Source organism: Panthera onca, chromosome C2 (assembly GCF_046562875.1).
Source record: "Panthera onca isolate mPanOnc1 chromosome C2, mPanOnc1 haplotype 2, whole genome shotgun sequence".
In the NCBI taxonomy this organism is placed as follows: Eukaryota; Metazoa; Chordata; class Mammalia; order Carnivora; family Felidae; genus Panthera; species Panthera onca.
In genome coordinates this window covers 76,889,123-76,909,013 of record NC_138347.1, presented here as the reverse complement: position 1 = coordinate 76,909,013, position 19,891 = coordinate 76,889,123, and the positions used below count along the sequence as shown (strand labels likewise).

Genomic DNA, 19,891 nt, shown 5'->3' with positions numbered 1-19,891 from the left:
GTTCTTTTACATACACTAATAAGCACATTACAATGAGAGTTGGTGATCTCTAATTGCTCCTTTGGGTCTAGCATTCTGGAATTCCTGCTGTCAGTGGCTGCTAGGTTCCTTTAAGATGCCCCAGAAAACGAGTAGGCTCATAGGACTGGGGGCCTGGAAAGTCACAAAGACTTCTAGACACTCAGCTGAAAGGCCTTATTCCTGATCATGTGTTCTTTTTAAATTTTTTTGTTTATTTTTGACAAAATTTGTATTGTGAACAATGTGATGTTTTGATATGTATAACTTGTGAAATGATTACCACAATGAAACTAACACAGCTGTCATCTCCCACAGTTAGCTTTTGTATGTGTGTGTGTGTGTGTGTGTGTGTGTGTGTGTGAGAGAGAGAGAGAGAGAGAGAGAGAGAGAGAAAGAGAGATAATGCTTGAGAACGCTCAGCAAATTGCAAATATACAGTATATTATTATTAATCATAGTCATCATGCTGTATATTAGATCCCCAAAACTTGCAATTGAAAGTTTATGTCCTTTTGCTGATCATGTGTTCTTGGTTGTACTCTCCTACTGCTAACCAAAATTTGTCTATCTCTATTTTTATTACTCCCAAGCTTCATGAGCCTCCTTTACCAAATAGTCTTTGGATGTTCTTGTGAGCTTTTGTACATCCCATTGTCATAACTTGCTTTTCATACTCTCAAAACACACTTTTGTTACCAATTCCTGAACTTAACTACACAGATTTGGTTTTGGTCGTGTTAATCATGACATACCCTTAATTACACCTGCCACACTTAATTATCTGGTGTCATTACGGACCTAATCTGGGCCCTCATGAGCAGTGCAGTCACTGCCTGCCTGACCTCGGGAAGCCTCTTCAACTCACCTGCCAACCTCTGCCCTCATACCCTTCACCTGGCCTCGGGCTCTCACACAGAACTAGAGGCATGTGTTTGTATGTGAGTATGTGTGTCTGCAGGTATAGCTGACAGTAGCTCTAAACAGCGTATGTATAAATGACAATGAACTTCTCTGGCCTGGAGAGGTGAGTACCAAGTGGTGTATATAAATTTTTCCTTTTATGGATCATGCTTTGGCGTCATGTCTTTACAACTCTGTCTCATCCTCAAGATTTTCTGATGTGTGTGTGTGTGTGTGTGTGTGTGTGTGTGTATGCATATGTATGTATATTTCTGTTTCATAGTTTTACGTTTTACATTAGAGTCCTTTACTCATTTTTGAGTTAGTTTTTTTAAATGTTTTATTTATATTTTGAGAGACAGTGCACAAGTGGGGAAAGGGCAGAGAGAGAGGGGGGCAGAGAATCCAAAGAGGGTTCTGTGTTGACAGGCTGACAGCAGCGAGCCTGATGAGGGGCTCGAACTCACGAGCCAGATCATGACCAGTGCTAGATTCGGATGCTCAACCAACTTGAGCCACCCAGGTGACCCTTCAGTTAGTTTTTACATAAAGGGTGAAGTTTAGGTCAAGGTTTATTACTTATTTTTGTGTAGATATCCAACTGCTCCAGCACCGTTTGCTGGAGGCCATCTATCCTCCATTGAGTTGCTTTTACAATTTTTTCAATAATCAGTTGAGTATATTTTGTGTATGTCTATTTTGGAGTTCTCTATTCTGTTCATTGATCTGTGCCCCTCCCTTTGCTAGTATTCCAAGTGTTGATAACTGTAGCTACACAGTAAGCCTTGAAATTGGGTAGACTGATTTTTTGCACCCTATTTTTCCAAATTCTTTTAGCTATTCTAGTTCTTTTGCCTTAGCATATAAATTTTAGAATAGTCTTGTTTATATCTATGAGAAATATTGCTGTGATTTTGAAAGGAATTGCATGAAACTTCTGGGGAGAAATGACATCTTTACTGTGTTGAGTCTTTCAAAAAAAGACTACAAGTATGTCTCTCCAGTTATTTAAATCTTTGATTTCTTTAACCAGCATTTCACCATATGTGCTGTGTGTATGTTTTGTTAGATTTACTCCAAAGTATTTATTTTTGTGCAATTATTGATATTTTTGTTTCTACATATTCCTTGCTAGTATATGGAAATACATTGATTTGTATAATCCTTTTCATATATTGATGAATTGCTAATATTTTTAAAGGAGTTTTGCATTTATTGTGAGGAATATTGATCTGTAACTACACTGTCTTTGATCGGATTTTATATTAGTGCATTCCTAAAAATACAGGTTTTTGTCTTTTCTATTTTCTCAATAAGATTGTGTAGAATTGCTACTCTTTTTAGTAAAAGTTTTATAAAAAATTCTCCAGTAGAAAAAACCATGTGTGCCTGGATGTATCCTTTTTGAGAGGCAATTTTAAATTAAAAATTCAGTTCCATTAATAGTTACAGGCCTATTCAAATTATGCATTTCCGATTGAGTTGGTGTTTTTTAAGGAATTGGCCATTTTATCCAAGATACTGAAATTCATGTGTGTAGAATTTTTGTTGTATTCCCTTGTCTCATTGATGACTGCTGGGTTTGTAGCTCTATTTCATTCCTAAAAAAAAATATTCCTAAGTAAAACATTTAGTGATATAAATTCTATTTTGTTAAATTGCATTGTTTTAGCTCTGCCACAAATTATTATATGTTGTGTTTTCACTTTGTTTTGTTCAATGTATTTAAAAAAAATCTCCCTGGAGACTTGTTCCTTGATGCATGCATAATTTAGAAATGTTATGTCTGATTTTTTTCCATGTTTTTGGAGATTTTCCTTGTATATTTGTTTCATTTCTAGTTTGGTTCTCTTGTGGTTAGAGGACACACAGTGCGTGATTTCATTTCTGTTAAATTTGTTGAGGTTTGTTTTAGGTCCCTGGATATTTTCTGAGTATATGTTCCATGAAAAGAATGTGTATTTTGATTTTGAGTGGAGACTTCAATAAATGTTGATTAGATCCTGTTGGTTAATGGTGTTAAGTTCTACATCTAGACTGATTTTCTGTCTAGTTGTTTTACCATTTGTCAAAAGAGGGGTGTAATGTCTCCAACTATAATTGTAATTTGTCTGTTTTTCATTTCAGTTCTATTAATATTGTTGCTTCATGTGTTTTGCGGTCTTGTTTGATGCATACACATTTAGGATTGCTCTGTCTTCTTCATGGAGTGACCATTTTATCATTATATAATGCCCCTCTCTGTCTCTGGTAATTTTCTTTGCTTTGAAATATACTTTCTCTGATGTTGATATAGCCATTTGTGCCTCTTTGATAAATGTTTACACAATATGTCTTTTTTAGGTTTTTTAAATTTCAACCTACCTATTCCATTACATTTGAAGTGAATCTCCTGTAGAAAGTATGTAGTTGGATATTTTTAAATTCATTCTGCCGTATCTATCTTCTAATTGGTGTATTTAGGTCAATTAAGACAGAGGCTTGGTGGGGGGGGGGGCACTTTTTTTTTTTTTTTTTTTTTTGCTGGTGTATAGAAACACAGTTGATTTTCATGTGTTGATCTGCAATTTTTCTGACTTCATTTTTAAACTCTAGTAGTTGTCTTGTGGATTCTCTGGGATTTTTGATACATAGGATCATGTCATAAGAAAACAAAGATAGTTTTACTTTGTTCCAACTTAGGTTCTTTTTATTTCTTTTCATGTCTAATTGCTCTGGCTAGAACTAATAGCACAATGTTGAATGACAGCAGTGAAAGTGGGAATTCTTGTTTTATTTTTATCTTAGGTGAAAAGCTTTTAGTCTTTTACAATTGAGTATATGTTTGCTATTGGATTTTTGTAAATACCTTTTATCCTGTCATGGAAATTCTTTTATATTCCTACAGTTTTTAGTGTTTATCATAAAAGGGCATTGGACTTTGTCAGATACCTTTTCTTTGTCAGTTGAGATGATTGTGTGCGGGTGTAGGTGGGTATCTGCTTATGTGTGTTTCCTTTATTAATGTGACATATAACACTGATTGATTTTCTTAAGTTGAACTATCCTTACATTCCTGGGATAAGTTCCATTTGGTTATGGTACAATCCTTATAACATGCTGCTGGGTTCTTTTTTCTTTTTTTCTTTTTTTTGGGGGGGGGGTTCTTTTTTCTAGCATTTTGTTGATTGATGACTTTTACATCTATATTCATAAGGAATATTGGTCTGTAATTTTATTTTCTTGTGATATCTTTATCTAGCTTTGGTATCAGAGTAAACTGGCTTCATATAAGGAGTTAGAAATTGTTACCTCCTCTTTTGTTTTTTGGAAAAGTTGAGAACAATTAGTGTTCATTCTTTAAATATTTGGTAGAATTTAATAGTGATGCCATCTGGTCCTGGGCTTTTCTTTTTTGGGAGTCTATTTACTGATTCAGTCTTTACTTATAGGTCTGTTGAGATGATCAATTTCTTCTTGATTAGGTAATTTGTGTGTTTCCAAGAATTTGTTCTTTTCATTTAGGCTACCTAATTTTTTCATGTAGTTCATGGTATTCTATAATGCTCCTTTTTATTTCTATAAGGTTGGTAGTGATGTTCACACTCATTTTAATGTTTTTATTTATTTTTGAGAGAGAGAGACAGAGTGTGAGCAAGGGAGGGACAGAGAGAGAGGGAGACACAGAATCCAAAACAGGCTTCAGGTTCTGAGCTGTCAGCACAGAGCCTGATGTGGGGCTTGAACTGGTGAACCTCAAGATCATGACCTGGGCTGAAGTCGGATGCTCAACCGACTGAGCCACCTAGGCACCGCCCCCCCACACTTTTATTTCTGATTTTAGTTATTTGCTTCTTTTCTTTATTTCTTTGCCAGTCTTTTGTCAATTTTGTTGATCTTTTCCAAAAACCAATTTTGGTTTTGTTGATTCTATTGTCTTTCTATTCTCTGGTTCATTTATCATCATTCTAATCTTTATTATTTTATTTTCTTCTTTCTAATAATTTTCAGTGTAGTGTCTTCTTTTTTTTCTAGCTCCATAAGATGTAAAGTTAGGTTATTGATTTGAGATCTTTTTAATAGTGCAAGTACAGTTAGAAATTTCCCTCTGAGTATCACCTTTGTTGCATATCATAAGTTTTGATATGTTGTGTTTTTTTTCTTTTCTAAGTATATTCTAATTTCTTTTTTGATTTTTGTTTTTTGACCTATCGATTATTGGTTATCTAAAAATGTGTTTAGTTTTCACATATTTGTAAACATTTTCACTTCTCTTGATTTTCAGCTTTATTACATTGTGATCAGAGAAAATACTTTGTATGATTTCAATCTTTTAAAATTTATTTTGACTGTGATGGTCTAACATATAGTCTCTTGGAAAACATTCCATATATACTTGAGAAGAACATGTATTTGGTTGTTGTTGGATTGAGTACTCTATATGTTTGTTAGGTCTGATTGGTTTACAGCATTGTGCAAGTGTACTATTTCCTTATTGATCTCCCATCTAGGTGTTGTATTCATCATTAAAAGTAGTGAATTTAAGTTTCCCAACTACAATTGTACAACTGTTTCTCTTTCAATTCTCTTAATGTTTCTGTATTTATTCTGAGGCGCTGTTTGGTGCACGTGTTTATAACTGTAATGTTTTCTTGATGAAATTGACCCTCTTATATAATGTCCTTTTTGTCTCTTGTAACAGTTTTGACTTAAAGTATTTTTTTTCTGGTATTAGTGTAGTCACTCAGCTCACTTTTCACCATACTTTCACTTTTACCTATTTATGCCATTATATTTGCATTAAGTTTCCTGTAGATAGCATATAGTTTCTTTGTTTGTCTTATGAAAACTGGACATATGAATTTTATAACATGATAGCCCTGGGTATCAAGTTCTTCCTTTTCCCCAGGGTTTTTGTTTTTATTCTTCATTTTGATTGGTGAAGGTTGCAGTAGTTAATTTGTCTAGTGACTTTTCCAAATTGTTTTTTTTTTTTTTGCAGAGATTGTATTCCTTTCATTTGTGATCTCTACAGTGTCTGTTTCTTAGCTTTTGTTTATCTTATATTTGATGTAGATTTTCTTGAACTCTAGAGGTAAGAAAAAAAGAAAAATCTCTTTTAAAAGTGTTTACAGATTGGCTCTGTCCTGAAGCTTTCCTTTCACACTTAGCTGGATTTTCACTGAGCCTAAGTTCCCTCTGAGTTCAAAACTTCAGGTCTTCTGAGGTCTTTTCTGAGCATTCATTTTGCTGTGGACATGAGTATGGCTTTCTAAATTCCCCCATAAATAAGGGTGACTGCTCCCATTTCACAAAGAAACTTTCTCCAGCGTTTCCTCCTAAGACTTAAGCTGTCTGTTGTATGTCTCAACTGTAAACTCTTACCTCGGGTGTCTGCAAACAGTCCATCTACTTTTGTAATATTTTCAAATAATACTCCCTGCCTTTCTGGCCTCAGTGAATTGTTAGGGAAAACAGAGATGAGCACTTTGAACCACTCCTTCAGCTAGCCCAGTCAGATTAGAACAGACATACCCAATAATTTGGAATAGAGTCTCCCATCTGGGAATGCAGGCTGCTGTCTTCAAGACTGTTGCCTTCAAGGATGCCAGAGTAGAACACTTTTCTCCTGTTTGTAAGTTAAATTTTCTTGAATCTATGTTCACTTGGTTACTATAAACCTTTGACTAATTTCCAGAGTTCTGGCAATGTTGCTTCTGAAAGTTTCTGCTTGTTTGTGAGATTTCTGTGGGGGTATGGGAGGTTGGAGCTGTCTACTTGGTTACCTTGCTGATGTCACTCTTGGCAAATTTCTTAAAAAACAAACTGAGTCATTTTATTGATTAATGTTCGCAAGTTTATCTCATTTTACTTTTCCTAAGTACTAGGGACTAGTGAACTATGCAGTACTAGTTAGCTGTCAAAAGGAATAAAGGAAATCTCAGCCATATATATATCTATAATATAGATAGATCTATCTATCTATATATAATACAGATATAATGTTTATTTATCTTTGAGAGAGAGACAAAGCACAAGCAACAGAGGGACAGAGAGAGAGGGAGATACAGAATCTGAAGCAGGCTCCAGGGCTCAAACCCACAAACTGCAAGATCATGACCTGAACTGAAGTTGGACACTTAACCGACTGAACCACCCAGGCACCCTCCAGGATATATTTTTATTTATTTAAAAAAATTTTTTAAATACAGTGCATTTTTTTATTTGCCTTTTAAGAACTCAGCAAAGTCTCATGAACATATTTCTACATCATGAATACACTATGAATATTTTTCTAAATCATGAATATACTTCTCCAAGATCATTCATTTTATATTTTTTTCAACATTTATTTATTTTTGAGAGACAGAAACAGAGCACAAACAGGGGAGGGACAGAAAGAGAAAGACACAGAATCTGAAGCAGGCTCCAGGTTCTGAGCAGTCAGCACAGAGCCCGAGGTGGGGCTTGAACCCATGAACTGTGAGATCATTAGCTGAGCAGAAGTCAGATGCTTAACTAACTGAGCCACCCAGGTGCCCCATATTTTTAAATGAGAAAAGCAGAGCAGAGAAAGTATTAAGGTTTTCTACCACTTATCTGGAAAAGGGGGTGGGGTGGGGGAAATGCTAATATGTATGCATTTTTATAACAACCATAAAAATGGAGTGGCAACATTTCTTGAAGTTAGCTCTAGAGAGGGAGGAGAAATACATGTGTTGGGGAGATGTAGAAGCTAGACATAATGGTATATACTTAATTTCGTAGATCTGATGTTAGATAACTTATTTTAAATAATTTTGAAACAAAATTTTGTAAATGGAAACTTTAAAAGTCAGAATAAAATGAAGCAATTGACTTAACTAACCATACCCAGTTGGTACATAATCACACAGAAGGGAACTATTTTCAATGATTTTATCTATATATGAATTTATCTTCCCCCCGCTTTTCCATACACACCTACATATTTTTAGAAGTATTTTCCACCATTTTTGTTGACTGAAGAGACCTAGAAACTATGGGCAAGAAGCAACATTTTTCATACTCAAATTGTGGTCTTTGAAATAATATTTCCTACCCAAAGAAAACAGACTTGCATAGAGATATGGTTATTTTTAGGTATGGTTTAAATTTACAATATAAACCTGGAACGTCTTTATATTACTAGATAGCAAAGAAGCTATCAAAGACTACCGGAGTTATGTCAACTGCTTCCAACCAACCAGAGATAGGAGGCTGTGCATCAATAAAAATAGTAATGGAAATGAATAGAAACACATCAAATATGTTTAAATCCACATCTTTATAAGCATCTTTATCCTCTTAAAGTAACCCTTACTGCTTACCTATGGCAGATGCTATGGGCCAACCCATGGTCTTTGAAAACTGGTGAATAAGGGGAATAATTGAGCATTTATCCTGCCTGTTATTTTAATAAGATCTATACCTTATTGGTGAATAAATGAATAGTGGATGAGAATACATTTCCCTTTACAGAACATTTTAACTGGTAGTCAAATAAAAAAATGATAGAATGAGATTTTGATCATTTTGCAACCCTCAAAGAATTAACAGATTTAGGTAATGATCACCAACATTTGGTACCATAAAAGGAGGAAGAATTTGATATATGCCTTTAAATGGAAGAAACAATACAACAAAATTACCAAGTTTCTGGATTTATCTACTAATCCGTAGGAAGCATAGGGCATTAAAGAACATTTTAAATATCAAATAAGGTTGAAATCTTCAAAAGCAGACTGTGAGAAACTTTATAAAACAAAAAAAATTCTTCAAAATGAAATATACTTGTGAGGAAACTGGACAGAGGGAGGGATATAAGACGCAAGTGACATTTTAACTAGTTGCAAATAGACTGAAAACACAATTCATAAGGTGATGGGGAGATATGAAGACTGGCTAGACATGAGATGATATTGAGTATTTGGTGTTGATCATCACCTGATGATGCTGGGATCAGGTTGTAAACAAAAAGAGTCCCTATGCTTCAGAGATAAACACTGATGAAATGATCTGATGTCAGGGAGTAGAAAGTGAATAAGATATAAGAAAGGAAAGATTAGCCATATATCAATAATTGGCAATGGGTAAATCAGGTTTATTACACTGTTCTCTCTACTCACATATGTTTGAAAATGTCCATAATAAAGGTTTTTTAAATGATTGGGAAATAAACCTTCAAACTAAAAGTATGGATAGTCACAGTCTAAAGTAAATATGTATGTGTGCTTTAGGCCAAAGAAAAATGATCTTGGATGAAAGGTCAGAAATACAAAAAAGAATGAATATAAATGAAAAGTATGGGGGTACTTGGGTGGCTTGGTCAGTTAAGTGTCCAACTTTGGCTCAGGTCATGATCTCACTGTTCATGGGTTCAAGCCCCACTTTGGGCTCTGTGCTGACATCTCAGAGCCTGGAGCCTGCTTCGGATTCTGTGTCTCCCTCTCTCTACCCCTCCCCCACTTGCACTCTGTCTCTATCTTTCTCTCAAAAATAAACATTTTTAGAAAATTAAAAAAAATATATTTGTTGGTAAATATAAATGAATAAATGAGCATTGTGCAAAACATGATAGGGGTTTAAGATGTAAATGCACAAAATGGTATATAAATTATAAAAATTTAAGTGGAACTAACAATGTTGTACAGCAGTATTCCTTAAACTTTTAACATATGAATCATCTTGTTAAATTGTAGATTTTGATCAAAAGGTCTGGCTTGGTGCTGGAGATTTGTCATGTTTAACAATCACCTAGGTGATTTTTATGCTGCTGGTCTAGAACCCATTAAGTAGCAAAGTTAAGTTTCTCCAGTATCTTGGAAGAGGTAAAAAGACTTTTATTAGACCTTGATATGTCGAATATGCTTGATGTAATCTTCATTATAAGAACAAAAAAGAGTAGTAAAATGTGAAACTGCCAAGATAATATGAGGGAAACAGAATAATAAAATATAATCAATGTGAAAGGAGCACAGACAAGGTAGAGCATGTACACACCAGTACATAGATGGTAAATTCAAACCTGGATATTTCAGTCGTTATATTAAATGTTTATAGGTTAAGTGTTCCAATTAAATGACACCTTTTGTCATCAATAGACTGTCAGATTGATGAATCCCAATGATACCCTTTTTAAAAAAAAAAATTTTAATGTTTATTTTTGAGAGAGACACAGTGAAAGTGAGCGGGGGAGGGGCAGAGAGAGAGGGAGACAGAACTTGAAGCAGGCTCCAGGCTCTGAGCTGTCAACACAGAGCCAGATGTGGGGCTTGAACTCACGAACCGTGAGATGACCTGAGCTGAAGTCGGATGATCAACAAACCCAGGTGCCCCCTCAACGATACGCTTTTAAAGAGAAATACTTAAAACCTATGATACAGAAAGATTGAAAGTAGAAGGATGAGAAAAATGTTCCATGGAAATAGTGACCAAAAGAATAAAAATAAAGAAAAAATAAAGAAAAAAAGTGATAAAAATCAGGAAAGGCAAACTCTAATAAAAAACATTGCCAGAGAAAAAAGAGAAGCGCTTTGTAAATGTCAACACTTGATGTCACCAGGATGATTTAGACAAAGTAGACAAATGAACTTTTCTACCAGCCGAAGCTATCTAGGCTGGACTACCTCAGGGAGTGTTAGCAAGTCATCCACCACACGGGGCGCCAACCACTCGAAACCCACCTTCTCCAAACATTAGGCTCTTCTATAATTCTATGCATAGACACAAACAAAATCTTTCTAATACGAGAATTTTCTCAAAGTGGAGTTGGCTGCACTAGGAAATGGTGATTTCCCACCGAATTCAGCCTTGGCTAAGACTGTATCATATTGTTACTGACTAGCATAGTGCCTGACACATAATAGGAATTGAATATAGACTTTTTTTTTAATTAAAAAAAATTTTTTTTTTTTTATTTTTGAGACAGAGAGAGGCAGCGCACTAGTGGGAGAGGGGCAGAGAGAGAGGGAGACACAGAATCGGAAGCAGGCTCCAGGCTCTGAGCTGACAGCACAGAGCCTGACGCGGGGCTCGAACCCACGGAGTGTGAGATCATGACCTGAGCCATAGTCGGATCCTCAACTGACTGAGCCACCCAGGCGCCCCGAATGTAGACATTTTTACATTGAATAAATTAATGGATGGCAAGAAAAGAGGGCTCCTAAAGCCTTCTCTAACCTTGACAACTTGGATCCCCATCTACTATGCAAAGTGTTTAAAAAACGATTAATGAAGACAGTTCAGGTAGTACAAACAAACCTGAACAATTCGTGAAGCAGAGAGCCTTCTTTTGGAAAAGGACAAAATGGGGAGGAAGGCAGGGAGCTTTATAAGATTAAGAATAAAGAACGAGGAAACGAAAAATAGGAAATACCTGACTGGCTGGGGCCACATAGTCAACATTATTTGTGGTGAGAAAGAACAAGTAAATGAGTATAGCGTGTGTGCATAGTTGGCTCGGCGTTTGGGGATTGGCTGAGTGGATATACTGTGTTTCTGGTCAAGTGGAGCATGTACAGGGACGTGAAAGTCCTCTACCTCTTGGTTTGCTGATGTGGCACCCCAGGCAGGAGCAGCTCCATTTGGGGTCTAGAAAGTTATTTCAGCAAGTGTTTTACTCAAGATCTAATGAATGAGCTAATGTTAGGAAGGTTCTAGCATTAAGGATCAGAGAGGCCACCTGGAAACAGGTGGTGTGTTTTTGACTTACCAGTTGTTTATAGATTATGTTTGCAGAAATTAATACTTCAAATGAGTGCCACACAGCTCAGGTTCAGACGTGTGTGAAAGAAGTCTCAGATCTTTTTGCAGTTTTTGCTAAGGCAGCAAGTCGGGCCCTCTCTGAAGGGGAGTGAGGGTCACACAGCATGTGTGCTCCCCTCTTCCTTCACCCCATCACTGCCCTCCACTCAAATTGAATTCCCATTCAGAAGCCCACCTCCAACTCTCTCACTGCCCTGAGGCCCTCTTGGAGAGGCTTAAATCACACACTCTGGCGCTGACACACTCATCCACACCTGACCTGGGGAAAGAGGCATTTTTAACTCTGACCAAGTTTGGAAGTGTGGCTGCTTTCCTAATCACAGACTTCTTACTCTGCTTCCCTTGCCAGCCCGTGGCCAGCATCTAGGTAAGCTCTCAGTGGTGCCATTGACGCCTCTCGATAGGCTTGAAATGGGGCATCAGTACGTCCCACTGTCTCCCCTGTCTGAGGGAGAAGAGCTGGCTGGCGGTCCTCAGTACTTAACACACCAATAGCTCTCTCCAAAATTGATAGAAAACTCAGCAACCCGTTTTCCCATCTTTATTTTCCAAGTCTTTTTATGCCCTCAGTATATATGTGTGAGGATTTCATGAGTCACGAACCATTTTTTAGGGACCTACTTTGATGTTTATGCATGGTACTTTAACTTTGGAATGAAGCATCTATAGCATGTTGTAAAGTAGAAATGCAATGCAAACCAAATACATAATTTTAAAATTTCTAGTAACCATATATAAAAAGGTGAAAAATGAAGAGGTGAAATCAGTTTTTGTAAGATATTTTAACCCATTATATCCAAAATATTATCGTTTCAACATGTAATCAATATAATTTTTAATTAGATGTTTTAAATAATTTTTCCTGTAATAACTCTTGAACTATGGTATGTATTTTACACTTACAAGGCCTGTCATTTCAAACGACATATATTTCAAGTGCCCAGGAGTCACCTGTGGCTAATGGCTGCTGTTTTAGGCAACACAGAATTATTATACAGAGAACAAATGGAGTCAGCAAGAGTCCTACTTGTAACATGTTAACTAGCCCTTACACAATATTGGAAATGAAAGAAAACATAAACTGCATTGTGATAAATACGAAGTGTTTTTTAACGGTCACCAAACTGAATGGTTTCTTTGACTGTTGTACCCACTTTCGCCAGCAGAGGGCGCTCAGAGCTGGCAAGACAGCCTAGACTTTGCTGTACTCACAGACTTGGCACTCTTTCAACTAGACTGGCTGGATATAAAAACCAACACACTGTTTCAGTTAGGAAAAATCGTACTTTTACAAAATAACACTTTACCTATAAAGGTATTAGATTATAATTATAGAAACTTTTAAAAATTGATATGTACAATCCAAATCAGTTAATGCACCACCCGTAGACCCACTAAAACCCAATTACAAACCCTTTCACCACATTCTGTTCCAAGCCCTTCACTGTAAGTAGGATTTAATTCCATGTAATTGCAGTCATATGAAAGGGTTCAGGGATCTTTGAGCATGTTTAAAAGCTGATGGGAATGATAAATTAGAAGAGCTTGAAGAACATGGAGAGAACTTGACTACTGATAAAGTTCCTGAGGAAGACAGGAACCAGAGACATGGTCATACATGTGCTATTCGTGTAAAAGGCGTACCTAGAGAAGGAGTTGGCCTTATAGATCACATCATAGAATAGCCTATTCTACATGACCTATTCATACATGGCCACGTATGACATGATGGCAGGAGGAAAGTGTGGACAGATAACCTAGATCTAGAGGTGTGAAGTGGATAGGGTTTCTGTAAGCTCTTCCTTCCGTGTAGTAGAAGGGAACTGATTCTCTGTGCTGAGAATGAGGAAGCAAGGTTGGAAGCTTGAGCATGTGAAATAAGATGGAAGATCTAGTCTACAGCAGACAGTGGGATTTAGAAGCTTATGGAAAATGTGAGGGTCTGGAAAAATGCCTGAGACAGTATGGAGGGACTGACTAGGAATCACTGAGCAGTGTAGACTGAGCAGCAGCTGTGACTGAGTTCTACACGCTCATGATGGCGTCAGTCTTCATGGCCTCTTGGTTTGTGGCGGCTGCACCAGTGGCCCACATGTGGAAGCAGAAGACAGGGCTGGTTGGAGGTGTAGGTGCACATGTGCAGCAGTGTCAAAGGACTGGAAGGAAAGAAAGGGCTTGAGGTGGGGGCAGCCTGAGATCTTGGGATGAGCCTGGAGCAGGGAAGTGGGTCTGTGAGAAGAGGGAAGAGTGCTCCAAGATCCTATGAGGATCATAGAGTCGGGGTCAGAAAATGAAGGAGTGTAAAGGATGAACTGTTCTGGCCAGAAGGAGGATAGCTTAGGGGCACCTGGGTGGCTCAGATGGTTAAGCAAGTGACTCTTGATTTCTGCTCAGGTCATGATCTCGCAGTCTGGGTTTGAGCCCCTGACGGGCTCCACACTGACAGTGGGTAGCCTGCTTGAGATTCTCTCTCTTTCCCTCTCTCTCTGGCCCTTCCCCTTCTCTGTCTCTTAAAAATAAATTTTAAAAAAGGAGGATACCTTAGATATAGTAAAGGACGTAAGCCCAAGGGGTAATTGATTGAAGTGGGCTACAGAGAAAGAGGACTGTAGTTTGGGGTCAAGGACATGGGAGCCTAGGTTGTCTAAAGTGTTATTTACATAGGTACTGAGTCCCAGAACGTGAAAGTAGGAGCTGTCATGGAGGCTTACTTTAATAGCAAAACAAACAAAACAAAAAACGAAACAAAAAAATAGAGTTGAGAAGGACAACAATCTCATGATGCTGATCTCCAAGGTAATCCTTGGGTAACCAGGAATTTGTGTCAGTTTCTAGGCATGGGACTTGGCGATGAAGCAAAGGCTGCTGGAGCAAAATGCAAATACTTTTGAGAGAGTAAATTTGGACGTTTTCAGGCCATGCACTGTGAGGCTTAAAAGCAGCAGATGATGGTGGTTAGAAATAGGTTTTTGACTCTTCCTAGCTGTGTGGCTTGGTCAAAGTACATATCAGCTCTGAAACTTAAATTCCCTATCTATAAAATGGGGATAATGATATAATCTACTTCAAAATTTTGTAGTGCCTTTTTCATAGAAAATATTCAATAAATGACAGTTACCATAATCAAACCTAAGAAAAACCAGGTGTGTTTGATAGAACCCAGAATGTACTCAAACTAGAAGGATGCTCCGAATTTATAATACACACCATGTATCAAGCTTCAATCGTGGGCAAAGAAACAGAGAAAGAAACCAGGGGATGGTCAAGATCACTTGGTAGGGTTATCAGGATCTTCAATTCCTAGCCAGAATCTATAGTATCATCTCCTTTCCTTTTGTCAGATATCTGGCCTAAGTCCTTCTCACTTACTGAAGACCCTTTACCTGGTTTCTCTTGAATATTTCTCAGTATGCGGAAATCACCACTGTTCATGAAAAACAAAAAAACAAACAAAAAAAAAACAAAAACAAAAACCAGGGCGCCTGGGTGGCTCAGTGGGTTAAGCATCCGACTTCAGCTCAGGTCATGATCTCGAGGTCCGTGGGTTCGAGCCCTGCATCGGGCTCTGTGCTGACAGCTCAGAGCCTGGAGCCTGTTTCAGATTCTGTGTCTCCCTCTTTCTCTGACCCTCCCCTGTTCATGCTCTCTCTCTGTCTCAAAAATAAATTAACGTTAAAAAAAAGTAAAAAAAAAAACCACGAAAAACAAAAAATCAAAACAAAAAAGAACTGCTCTTTTCTTCCCTTTCTTCTTTTTTTTTTCCTGGTTTTTTTTTTTTTTCTTTTGGCACCTTTAAGAGTTAAAAAGTTTTCCTTTATGTAGCATAAGTCTGTTTTTCTTTGTTTCCAATCATTTGACTTTCTTATGCCCTCTGGCCAATTCTATTTTCTCTTCTACCTGACAGCTCTTCAGACATTTAAAGACAGTGACTATCTCCCCTGATGTTCCACTCCTCTAAGACACCCCTAGTCTGACAGTGTCCTTTTACAACATGCCCCAGGGCCTTTGCACTTCTAATTGCCTCTTTGCCTATTTTCATCTGTCTCTGTCCCTACTGGTACCTCACCTCCAGGCATGGTCTGAATTCCACAAAACTGAGTAGGGCCATCGCCATACAAGGTTCGGATGTTTACTTCATGCAATTAGAACCCACAGACCTTCTGTTAAGCCTTCCATCTGCTTTCTCGTGCACCACTCTTATGAACTTCCCCAGAAATGTGGATGAATTTTGCAACAAAGGGCAGGGCTTGCTCTTTTTCCAGGCTACATTCATTTTGTATGTTTGTCCATGGTCTACCTTTGATGATTTGGGGAGATCCTGACTCTGGAAAATTGGATCTATGTGCAGATTTGAAGAACACTGGCTAAGGCTTGGGTGACTGGCAGCTGCTTCATTTAGGAACTTGGAAATTATGTTCACAGTTAAGGCCCCGGAGGCCTTACATCTCCCGGCTCACGTGGGAAGGCTGGAGGGAAGGGGCCACACAGCCTCTGGCAGCGTGCTTCCTCCTTGAAGATGAGTGGGAGACAGTGGGCTTGCAAACCAAACTGCAGTGTTTGTACTGACACTGGCCCATGACAACACTTTTTTCATCAGAAGCAAAAGTATTATTCCTTTTTGAGGAGGATTTTTACTTTTCAAATTATACCTTTTCTACTGTGAATTTTAGTGTTCTTTAGTTTACAAGATAGATGTGCTAGTAAGTGGATTTTTTTTTTTATTTGCTTACTTGGAAAATAAAATTTGGCAATCTGCTGATCTACCAAATTAGGGACCATTGTTCTGTAACTTCTATAGCTACATTACATAAATCTAATGAACAATACATATTTTACTTTTTAAGGAAGGAAAAGTTATCTTTGACCTTCTTAGGATCCCTTGCTGGGTCTGAAATGATAGATTTAGCGGGAGAAAAGCATACAAATTTTACTGAATTTTTACATGTACCTGGGAGCCCCCACAAAAGTATAAAGACCTTAAGAAATGACCAGAGCAGGGGCTTTTATACCTTTTAGACAAAGAAAGAATAGATCTGTGAAGAACTTATGAAGCAGAGGAGGCTGGGTTAGGAATAATAAATGGGGAAGAGGTAACTAGGAACATAAGGGTTAGTTTAACAAGGTTTGTTGGTAAAGATTTCTTGATCCCAAACTCCCATCATGCATAAGAGACTCCCCGTTCCTCCTGATGTAGGGACAGTACCTTTCAGAGGTCCCTGTCTCAGGGAAGAAAGGCAAGAGGGAGGTCAGAGAGAACTTCCCAATCCTGCCATTTTCTCAAACTCCTGCAGCTTAAGACATTCAATGTGCCAAGGTGCCACATTTGGGGGTAGTGTTTCCTGAACCCATCAACTTTCTTTGAACACTTAAGAAGCAGTCCATAAACTAGACTTGCTATTGTGAGGACAAGAGAGATTTGTCGACACTAACAATCTTAATGTTTGCAGCAATTCCATGATGACTATGAACTACCCACTCTGCAGAGGAGGAAGCCAGTAATTGGCAGGGGCAATGTGGCATAGTAGGCTTGGCTTCTAACCAGCACGTTTCCTGGCGATTGCTACTCTAGGTCTTAGATCGGGTTCTTGAAATAGGGCTAGGGTAGCTACATAGCTGTGAAATGGAAGCAGGCATCGACTAGAAAGTGAGTTAGTAAGTACAGTTTCTGTGTAGCCTTGGGCAAGTCAGTTCACCTCTCTGAGCCTCACTTGACTCATCTGTTAGACTATGTAGTAAAGCCCTGTTCTAGCTCTGAAAATTATATTTTAGCCATGTTGATGGAATATAATAGGAAAGTACAAAGGACTGATAAGAGGTGAGTCAAAAGCAATGAGGCTACTTCCTTCACATCTGCATGTGGCTTGAGGGGGTTCTCTTCTAATGGAAATATGTGTAGTTCTAGGGACAAACCCTTTTGCTATAGAATGGAATGGATTATAGGAAAGAAAAAAGCCAGAGAGTCAGGTAAATCAGACAGACCCTGAAATCGATTGCTGTGTTCGTGGTGTTGCTGGAGAAACGACCTGCCCATTAATCAAGTAGAACCATGAGGCATAAAGAAAGCCATCAGCCCACCAGGAAATGGGTTATTTTGGTAAATGCCAGATCTTCCCTACCTTTGTCTGCCCTCTTCCACTCTATTTTAATTGACATGTTCAATGCTTTTTGATCTACAGCAATTAAGAGGCAGCTTCTGCTGATGTAAGCTGGTCAGGACTTTGAATCTGACACGGGGACCAGAGGGAAAGCTTCATCTGCCAGGGAGCTGGGCTGTCAGGAGGTGCGGGGGGCCTGCCCTTCCAAGGGGTGTTGGCCTTTGGCAGGACTAAGAGCTCTTGCTGAGAGAGAGGCAGTCCTGCTAGTGAGGTGAGAGCAGCGTGTGCCGAGTTAGCAGACTCAGAGGAACGAGCTGGCAAAAAGAATCACATCACATCCGTCAGAGAGAGTGATCAAAAGCAACAGGACTCAGGCAGCTGGCAAAAGGACCCCTGGAAACGTGGCTTCTCCAAAAGCACAGCTGACCCCAAAGACTGAGAGTGAACGGATGAGGCTCTGGAGAGTTAAATGCCCTGTCACCTCTCTCTCTCTCTCTCTCTCTCTCTCTCTCTCTCCCTCTCTCTCTCTCTCATTTTTAAACATTCATCTTTTTCAGCTTACCACTTACAGATTTTAAGATATAATCTTCTGTACAGTGTCTATATATATTGGATTTGGGACGTTCCAGTTGGATCCCATTTATTTCTTGGGGAACTCTGCCACTATGAATCTGAATGATTCTTCAAGCAAGAGATGGTGCAATGTTTCTTTGCCTCCCTTCATTTCAGAGCCAGATGTTGAAATGAAATGAAAAATTGCTTCATTCCAAATTCAAAGAATATATTTTTCTGAAAGTTGTGCCTGAGGCAGAAAAGTAGTGTATCCATTTCTGAGAAGGGATATTTTAATCTCCTGAATCATGACTCTTTGGCCACATTCTCTGTTTACTGTCTCATTCGGCCTGTGACTTCATAAAGAGAAAGGGTCACTTTCTCAGGAAGGTAATTTTGTTTTTCATTTTCTTTATAATCATATGGTAGCTATTTGGCATTGCACTCTCAGAAGGAAAACATTTAACATTTTTAAATAAATATGTTTACTGCAATTAAACCAACTCAAGCTTGTTCATTCTGAAGGTTGGATTTTTGTTAAATTTTTATTAAAAACATACCTTATGTCGTAGAAAAACAGCTCTCTTTTCTGTTGCAGATGGCCACATTGTGGAAACTGAGGCCCACAACGATCACAGGATCTACCCCGGGTCACCTGGTTTGTTGATGGCAAACAGGTCTTAGACTCCTTGTCTTGACTCCAACCCTGTGTGTGTTCTTTCTACCTTGCAGTTCCAACCTCTGTTTTCAAGTAAAAACCTACAATACAGTGAGAAGTAATAGATAATTTCTATATTCTTCTTTAGAATGTGGTCTGAGAATGAGCAGAATGGATACCCTGGGCAGAATGTTAAAGATAAGAATCTTAGACATTATCCCAAACCCATGGAATCAGAATCTGCATTTTAAATTAGTTCCAGAAGATTCAGGTGCAAATTGAAATGTGTAGCATAGTAAATTTTCAGGCAAGACTTTAAAATTTAATTGATGGATATATTTTGTTAGGGTAAGCTCTTTAGCCTTCATGGGATTGTAAAATAATACATTGTGCATAATACATGGTTTTTTTTTTTTTCAACTCAATAGGCTGTTGCTTATTCTTTAATTTATCTTGTTAGATGACAAAAGTTTAGCACTGTATGTGACTAAAGAAACAGTTATTTGAATCATGTACAAGACTAGGAATGATCTCTAACATTACACTAAATATTAAAGTAAAGCCTTTGGGGCTGACACTCAAGGCCTGCCTTAATTTGATGTATAGCACTAGGGGACTGTGGCAGTATAAAAAGACTTTTAGAAATGGGGGCGCCTGGGTGGCTCAGTCGGTTAAGCGTCCGACTTCGGCTCAGGTCACGATCTCGCGGTCCGAGAGTTCGAGCCCCGCGTCAGGCTCTGGGCAGATGGCTCAGAGCCTGGAGCCTGTTTCCGATTCTGTGTCTCCCTCTCTCTCTGCCCCTCCCCCGTTCATGCTCTGTCTCTCTCTGTCGCAAAAATAAAAAAACGTTAAAAAAAAAAAAATTAAAAAAAAAAAAAAAAAAAAAAAAGAAATGAAAGCG

The 19,891-nt window shown here is 38.2% G+C and overlaps 1 protein-coding gene across 2 annotated transcripts in view; it reads left to right on the top strand.

Annotated features, from left to right (window-relative positions):
* CCDC50 (coiled-coil domain containing 50) overlaps positions 1 to 19,108 on the top strand; it is an 86,159-nt gene extending 67,051 nt beyond the window's left edge. For both annotated transcript variants that reach the window (XM_078453131.2, XM_078453129.2), the window contains one exon: positions 18,931 to 19,108. In XM_078453131.2, the coding sequence (XP_078309257.1) occupies positions 18,931 to 19,016 (86 nt within the window). In that variant the 3' untranslated portion in view covers positions 19,017 to 19,108. The remainder of the gene's footprint in view (positions 1 to 18,930) is intronic.
* Positions 19,109 to 19,891: the final 783 nt, after the last annotated feature.